The following is an 8524-nucleotide window of genomic DNA, read 5'->3' as shown; positions in this document are numbered from 1 at the left end:
CGCTGGCTCTGTACATGAATAGACATGCACCAGCAGGCTACATTTCATTGTGCATAAGTCTTGAATCATAAAAGGCAGATCGCTCACTGTTTTTTGTTACTAGCACAAAAGAACAAGTACAAACAGATTTTAAAATGTTGACCCAGGACTGTTTTTCTTTGTTTCTGAAGATGAAAGTAAAGTAGGATGACATTCTTTCTGATTTATTCACTTTGCAAGCACACTTATCCCAAGTAAATTACACAGTGTACCCGACATGGGTGTTTACTGAACAGATATAGCTGAAGTACCAAACAGTATGTTAGACTATAGCAATGCCCCACCTTAGATATGATTCAACAGATATAGAGGCGTCTCGCTTGTTATTTCGAAAGAATTCAGCTATGCCTGTCCTAAAATACATTCTTTCTTATCTTACATATCGTATGCATACATTTTTTCTCCTTAAAACTGCACATTTCCTGCTGCTGGTAAATGGCCAAACACAAAGCTCTCATTGATTTTTTTCTGATTATATTTCTAGCAGCCATTGAAAGCAGACACAAAAGCTATCTACTCCTGTCTAAATATGGACACAGTATCTCCAGCTGACCACACAGAGGAAAGCTGGTTAACCCTTTGAAGAGTAGGTTTCTTTTAGAAGTTTTTTTTTTTTTTTTTTCGAAATTCTATGTCAGTGTTCTAGAACTCCATTGCGTTCAGCTACCAGTAGGTGATTGTTACATCAGCATTAGAATGCTCAGTTCATAAAACTCTAATAGCGTAATTGTTCAGCCAGTAAGAAGCGTGCTATCGAGCATTTCCCTTCAAACATTCGGTCTGTTCTCCATGCCCAGAGCTGTGTCGCCAAATTTTCCGTTGCACACTAAGGAAGGCCACTCAGTGGCTGCATCAGTGCTCCACCGGGAGTGACCTCTGGACAGAGCTCTTCAGGGTTTTAGAGCGAGGCCGAGCCTCGGCCAGTGAGGTTCTCCACAGTCTGAGATGTTTACCAGGTAAACATATGAAAGGTGTCTATGGCTCTCAGCTTACGGCACCCGGGGCTGCAAGGCGTGGCTCCCAGGTGTGCTTACCTGGGAACGGCGAGCTGAGGCCGATGTGTCCTACCTTGTGCCGTTCAGTGAGATGAAGGGATGAACCCTTCTGAACAGGGTTCAGGCACCGTGCCCAGAACGCTGTTCTCTTTTCTCTCCTGCCAGGCAGACAGGAGACACCTTTTTTTTTGTTTTTGCCCGCAAACGGAAAGGCCGTGCCTGCGTCAATGACGCCACCGGCTGAGAGCGCTACTCAGGCGGCCTGCTCTGTCGTCCCTTGCTTGGGCTTGTTGTTGTTGACTGGTTGTTTTCTAAGGAGTGGCTCTTTCTTTCTAAGGACCGCCATACACAGAATGTCTTCTCAGCGGGAGAACAAGTGCCCTTTTGTGGGTAGGGTAAATATGGACTGACGTTTTTTTTTTTCTTTTCTATTGATGCACACATGATAACGTTTTATTCATTGCAAGCTTTAAATCTTCCAAACAGTCTCATCCTCAGTTAGTACGGTTCTGCTGGACGGCCCTACAGCTTTGATCTTGTGAGTTCCAGGCTGGGCTCCCCAGATCGGGCCATTCCGGTTACGGTTGGCCAAGGTTTCTAGGGTTACCGTTGCATGATCGTGCAGGAGAACGTGCCGGAAGTCTACAGGTGAGCAGGTGTCGTCAGCAGGGGATGCGTTTCTTAGAGCACCGCAGAACTCTGCAGCGAGCCACACAGTCACCAGAGCACCGCTGTGACTGCTCTCCTGTGCTCTTCACCTGGGCGGGTGGCTGGAGAATCGGTGACGTGAACAGCACAAATGGCACTTCTAACCTGGGTGGTTAAAAAAATTTTTTTTCAAATTAATAAAAAAAAAATGTTGTCAGGTTTCACGTACCGTAATCCTAAAAGGCCAGACGGAAGAAGAAGCTGGAGCCCCAGCCGCCTGCCTTCCAGGCCAAAGGCCCTGCTTTGATTAGTCATTAGTGCCAGGGAGCCAGGCTAATGAGTCAACACTGGAACGTTTCTCGACCCCAGAGTGGTCAGCGAGTGGAAAACAGCAGTTTTGGCAGACAGGATGCACTAGAAGGCCTCCCTCCTCTCAGGAACCCCCCCCCCCCCCCCCCCCCCCCCCCGCTGTACAAACATCACTCTGACAGGCAAACAGCAAAGAGCGCCTGTCTTTACCGCTAACACCGAGCCGCACTTACACTCTGAGCAGCTGAGATATGCCGTAAACATCAGCAGTTTCTACTGCACAAGAGGACACGCACATGTGCAATGCACAAGGGGCACAACTAAAGTCACAGTTTCACTAGACCTGTTAGAACTCAGCACTATAGGCTGTCATTTTTTTTTTTGCAAGGGAAATGATGGTTTGATATTTTGCCAACGTCATCTAGTCTTAAAGCTCTTTGTGTTTTCACCAATAATTCCCCTTACTTCAAGTGGTACTTATCCTTTTAGCGTTCTGCCTCAATTGGGACTCTTAAAAATAGTACCTCTTGACCGACACAAGTATTTAAAACCACAGTATGTTTTTCAAAATTCTTGTTTTTTATTCTTCCGGTATTGCAGTTTTAGCTTCTTGGCCCAGTGCCCTCCTGTTCTCTCTCTCTCTCTCTCTCTCTCTCACAGATGATTGACGGGTGTTTTTGTTCAGTCACGTTCCCCGAAACCGCACCTTCGTGTTTTGGGGTGAGCCAGGCACACGCCACGTGCGTTCAGTCGCGTTCACAGAGATGAGGCTCGTCCACTTTCTCGCAGCGCCCGGCCCCATCCCTGGGGGGGCGGGGCCGGGGGGAATGGGAGGGCCCGACCACCTGTGGGAATGGCGGGTCTTCCCGCGACACACCCTCGCATTTCCCCACGCGGCGTCGCGTCCCGGGTACGTCTCCCGCCGGAGGCCCCCTGGCTCCGCCTCTCACGTCAGACGGGGGGCGGGCTTCCCCCAGATTCGCGGCTATGGAAACCAGCAGCGGGCATTCTCTCCTATGCCCTCAGGGCAACTCTACAGACCCCTGCCACACTCCCATGGCCAGTACAGTGCCAGTGTTAAGGGCGGTGTACATGCATGATTGCCTGATGGATATCACTACATTGTGACATCATCGTCTTCATCGTCATCGCCTGCACAATGTATAAACACACGAACAGAATGATAATGCAACGCATTGCCAATGTGGAGCCATTTGCACGCTAAAGACAACTGTCTAACGGGAGACGAGAATGTTCTGTAACGCCACGGCAACTGAGCCATCGACCAGGTCAAAGTTTATTTTTGGAGGTTGCACATGCTGTACTTGCCGTCCCCAAAACTTTCCAGAGAACACCGGAGTGATGGGCCAGATTCCAAATTTTTGGGGGAGTGTAGGCAGGAGTTTTGAGGGGAGACACAAGGCAGTTTCGTCACGTAAACAGTTCTCCGAGGGCGTATTTTGTAAGCGGTGGGTGAGACGTATTCATAACAAAGTAGCCTTTATGTCGCCTGCTGTCCGTCGGGCGACCTTCCGCTTTTAAGTTTAAAATGGCACCTCGGCGAGTCGACTCTGGGCAAACATCGCGCTCGGGTGAAGAGCAGCGTCCGTCACGAGGAGGGCGACTGAGAGGAGCTGGGACGGTTCGCCCCGCCGGCCCACACAGCGGGCGCAGGTCTACTGGCTCCAAACGAAATGCTCTCGGTGACTTTTCAATGCTTCGCAGTTTGTGAGCAGAGGACAAACCTGCACCACCAGGCCACAGAAAGCGGTCTGAAAGTCCGCCACCACACAGCTAGGGGAGTGTGAACACTCATTAATGCCTGGGGATGGATAAAAAGCTCCGCGGCGTTGACACATTCCTCAGCTACACGTCTTAATGGGACGTTTTTTCCACTCTGGCCTGCGGTTCACATACGTGTAGGTATGCCTCTTTTTTTTTTTTTTTAAAGTCCTGCGACAGAGGACCCAGAGGCTTCACTGCAGGTATTCAATCCCAGCACGGTGTCCTAGCTCTGGACCCTGGAGTAAGGGTTCTGTACCTGGAATGTTCCAGTAAAAACAAATCCCACGATATTCACGGGAAGGTAGATTTTTTTATCTTTTGTGGGTCTGATGATTGAATAATAACACAGCTGCATAGTTAGACCATCTGCTATGAACCAGTCATAATAATGTTTTTCAAGTTAATGTTTCATTGTTAGTCAGACACCCACAGGGAAGTTCAAGTATCTGACTCATCGTTATACGTTTGAGGTAGGAAAATAACATCTATTGAGAAGGCGATTGCCCATCAACTGAAATGGTCATGCTGAATAGTCGGATGACTTTGGGATCTTGCCCCACAGACAGCTTGCTGCTGTGCTGTACACTGCCCGGTGTAGCCCTGCGTGTGAATTCCAAACAAAACTGGGATCTTCACTTTTGTAATGCCACCATTTTACCCAACAGTAAGCTAATCCATGACTAAACAGGCAGCCGTACGTGTTTTTTACAGGCATGTTATGAAACTAGATGCTAGGAAGAGGCTGTGGAACAGAAGTACAGACGACTGTGATGACACAGCAGCCAAGCATCCCTTTTAGTGCCACAGAAAGAGCAAAAAACAAGACCTTGGCCATATGCTAAATTTCCCTTCTAGTGCTCCACATCCACATTCAGGCCATGGCCACATTTATACATGGGCACACACTGTGCCAAGCACACACAAATCTACACGCGTAGTCGTGTACACAATGTGCCAAGCACACACACGCAAGTGCACACACTGTGCCAAATGCACACACACGCACACACACACACACACACACACGTGCACACACTGTGCCAAATGCACACACACGCACACACACACACACACACACAAGTGCACACACTGTGCCAAATGCACACACACGCACACACACACACACACACACACACGTGCACACACTGTGCCAAATGCACACACACGCACACACACACACACAAACACACACACACACATGTGCACACACTGTGCCAAATGCACACACACACATGGTGTGTTAGACTCCCTCAGCGTGTGATGTCAGAGGGCAGGGGACGGTGTGCTGAGCGGCACCTCTGTGTGTGTTGGTAGTTTGGTGCGCCGGTGCTTCTGCGCTGGCAGTGTGGAGGCACGCCGGAGAGCCCGCCCTCGGCGCTACGCTGTACTCTCTCTCACCACACAGCTCATAGTGTGGCGGGAGAGCCTTTCCGGCGCGGCACAGAGCCACGCTCGATCCACACAGCTCGCTTTTCCCATTCACAGACAGCCGCGCCAGGCAGACTGCAGCAAAGCGGAACGGCGACCGGAGGGGTCGCGGGTTTGAATCTTGCTCGTGACACAGCTGCCGCACCCTTGAGCCCCAGTAGCTTCAGTTACCATACGATCTGTGTGAAAGGTTCACATTTATGATTTAAATTGAAATCAGGTTTAGAGATTCTCTCAGGAAAACAAGGGACAAAGTCTAAATGCTGCAAGGAACCCTTTTCACAACAGCTCCTCCCTGCTATAGATATTGTGGTCTGAAGAATGCATTTACAGCTTTCTTTCATTATCTTTTATAGACTCTGTAATTAATGTATAATCTTTCAAGGCTACTGGCCTGTGTCTTGAAGACATGTATGACACCACCCATGCTGCACTGGTTTATTTGCAGACTCAATTCCAGTCACAAACTAAGAAAATTAAAAGGGTTCCCATTCCAAAATGGGAAAGTAGGAAGATTGACGACTGTTTTTTGCAGAGTTCTTTTGAAACGGTTTTGCTTGCTTTAATTGTTACACCCAATAAACCCTTTGGTCTCATTCACAGAGGCCAGAGCTTTAAGGAATGCGGGACAAACTGAAACATTTCATGGCTTTATTTCAGGGTACCCATTTTCCGTGCGAACTACCCACTGTTAAGCATAAACAGTTTCCATGCGTAATTTCGTTTTAAATGAATGTTTAAATCAAAGTTAAGTTCATACATCTACATTGCAATGCATAAATTATGAGGACTGTCACCAAAGACGTGACTACAGAAGCAGTGCTGTGTCAACGCCATGGTGCGCTGCTTTGCGCACGGGGGCGTGAGTCTTTTCTTGGTGCGTTTTACCGTCCAGCTACTATGCGCGCGCGCAGCGCACTCCACACTGAAGCGACTGCGAGCTGAAAATGGGATTCGAAAATGAGAAATCCGAGACGAGCATTATTTTGGACGAAGACGAGTTCAATAGATCTGTTGAACCTATTCTAAACAAGAAAGATAAAGTATTTACGGAGACGCCAGATAGAGACCCGCAAGACACAAATGGAAACTTAAAGGTAAATGGGGACTGGGAAGACTTTAGCAGTGCTAAACCAAATAAAACTACTTGTCGGGCTGAAAGCTTTAGCTTGTACAATATTTTAATCCAACTATCAAGAGTGTCTTGCTTTTGCCTACCATTGTGTGTGGATTCCATCTAATTTATGTAGCTTGCGTTTTTGTTCAGACGCATTTATGGCCATGGCATGCGCTTGTCGACCAGCAGCTAAACAGACCACTGTCCGCACATGCGCTTGCAGTCGGCTCTTTTTCAGCGACAAAACAGTACGAGGCGGATCAAGCCCACGCTCAAGTGCGGTCTACCCAGTTTGTGCGTCGTTTTGAAACAGTGCCAATCTTGCCCCACAGGTTAGCTTCGAGGATGTCGTCGGCGAGCCCGGCACAGCTCACAGCTTCGACAAAGTGTGGATCGGAAGTCACGCGGTGTTCGAACTGGTTAAATATGTACTGTACCGGCTGCTGACCACGGTACTGGCCATCCCACTGTCATTTGTTGCCGGGGTTGCCTTTGCGGTCCTCAGCTGCGTACATATTTGGTATGAATCCTTCACCGTGCGTTTACATACTGTCGTGTTTGTTATAGCCTTGCCATAACTCGATGTTGTTCAAATCAACTGCCAATGAATTACCAGGGCTTATAGCGTTTTCTTTTCTGGCCACTTAATATATTTTTAATAACTCGCTTAAGCGTTTGTATCACTGTCTATGTCAGAGTCCCAAACCAGACAGATGGGATACTCAAAACCTGAATTACCAAAAAGGTGTTATGTTCACACCATGTGGTTACGTGCAGATATGACTAGCAGTAGAAGATAGATGATTGCACAATTCCTGTTAAATTGTCATCGTTCTCACCTGCCTTACAGCAACACATTTTCCACCGAATTCTTGTTTGAACGTTCCAAGAATTCGTTCAAGAGGTCACAGAGCGATGCTTTAGCGTTTGCATGGATGACTGTGAAATATTTGCGTAATGCGTAATATTTCCATATGTTAACCATTTTTCCCCATAGCATTGCTTATTATGAGACAACAGTGAATTATTTAGTATGCACTAAGCAACTTTGATATAACTTAATATAATTTAGTGCACATCCAGAAACTTTGAACTTACCCAATGCAATTCAGTGTGCACTAAGCAACTTTGGTACGACTTGATGTAATTTAGGTTGTGCCTTCTTCCGACTTGCTGAAAAGTTCAATAACAATGAAAAAATGGAAAGTGTATGATAAATATATTAGTCTAAGTTAGGGTTGTCCAATCTGATCCAAAAACTGTGGATGCAGGTTCTTGTTTTAGTCCAGCACTACAACACCTGATTCAGTCAATTAAGTGGTCATGGTCCTCAATCAAGGCCTCAATAAGTAGAATCAGGTGTCTTAGCGCTGGGCTAGAACAAAAACCTGCACCCACACCGGCCCTTTTATTTTGGATAAGATTGGACACCCCTGGCCTAAGTGAAGTGAAACACCAATCAGGGCCCTCCGTTCCTCTTTGACAGGGTGGCGATGCCCGCGATCCGAAGCCTCTTGATGGTCCTGCCCCCCCTCCGGACCGTTTGGCAGAGTTTGACGGACAGGTTCATCGCCCCGCTCTTCCACAGCGCGGGCGCGTGTTTGTCCGCCGTCGACGCCAAGGTCCTGGAAAACTGAGACGGCGAGACGAAGGCCAAGGAAAGCCTTCCATTCGCGACCAGATGTCTTCCTCTCCTTCCACGTCGTCTCCTGAGTCAGACGACATTTTGTCCACACGGTTCTATGGGATCAAATGCAATGTGAGCTGCAGTAAAGTTAGCCTCAGATGGGTTTGGTAAGACGTTACATGACTGTGCAATGCAATACTGGACTGGTTTTTAAATTATTGAATATATTGTTTAAAAGTGGACCATTTAGAGTCCGATTTATTAAAAGATATAATATAATGTGCATATTTACACAAAAACACACAGATATGCAGTAAGGCTAAATAAAACTTTTTGCTGCAACTGCATTGATCTCACTGTGCTTTTAATAACAGCCTTGCTTTTGTAGGCAAAGCTTTAGTGGTATGCATTTAAGGAGTGGTGAATAAAACATTACTTTGCCCGGATGTATCATTCAACACAGTGCCAACCCGTTTGGCGCAGTAGGGTATTAACTGATTGGCTCATAGGCAAAATGGTCATGTGACGTGCCGTCACAAAATTCAGACTTAATATTTTTTTTATGTTGCGGAAAAG

General features: G+C 47.3%; 1 protein-coding gene across 1 annotated transcript; it reads left to right on the top strand.

Moving 5' to 3' along the window:
• The first annotated feature begins 6063 nt into the window (after positions 1-6063).
• LOC118218765 (caveolin-2-like) lies at positions 6064-8292 on the top strand. Its single transcript, XM_035401419.1, has 3 exons — positions 6064-6301; positions 6654-6841; positions 7808-8292. The coding sequence occupies exons 1-3, from the start codon at positions 6152-6154 to the stop codon at positions 7956-7958; spliced, it is 489 nt and encodes a 162-aa protein (XP_035257310.1). The 5' UTR covers positions 6064-6151; the 3' UTR covers positions 7959-8292.
• The last annotated feature ends 232 nt before the right edge of the window (positions 8293-8524 follow it).

This window comes from Anguilla anguilla, chromosome 19, assembly GCF_013347855.1.
Source record: "Anguilla anguilla isolate fAngAng1 chromosome 19, fAngAng1.pri, whole genome shotgun sequence".
In the NCBI taxonomy this organism is placed as follows: Eukaryota; Metazoa; Chordata; class Actinopteri; order Anguilliformes; family Anguillidae; genus Anguilla; species Anguilla anguilla.
This window is presented reverse-complemented; position numbering and strand designations above follow the sequence as displayed.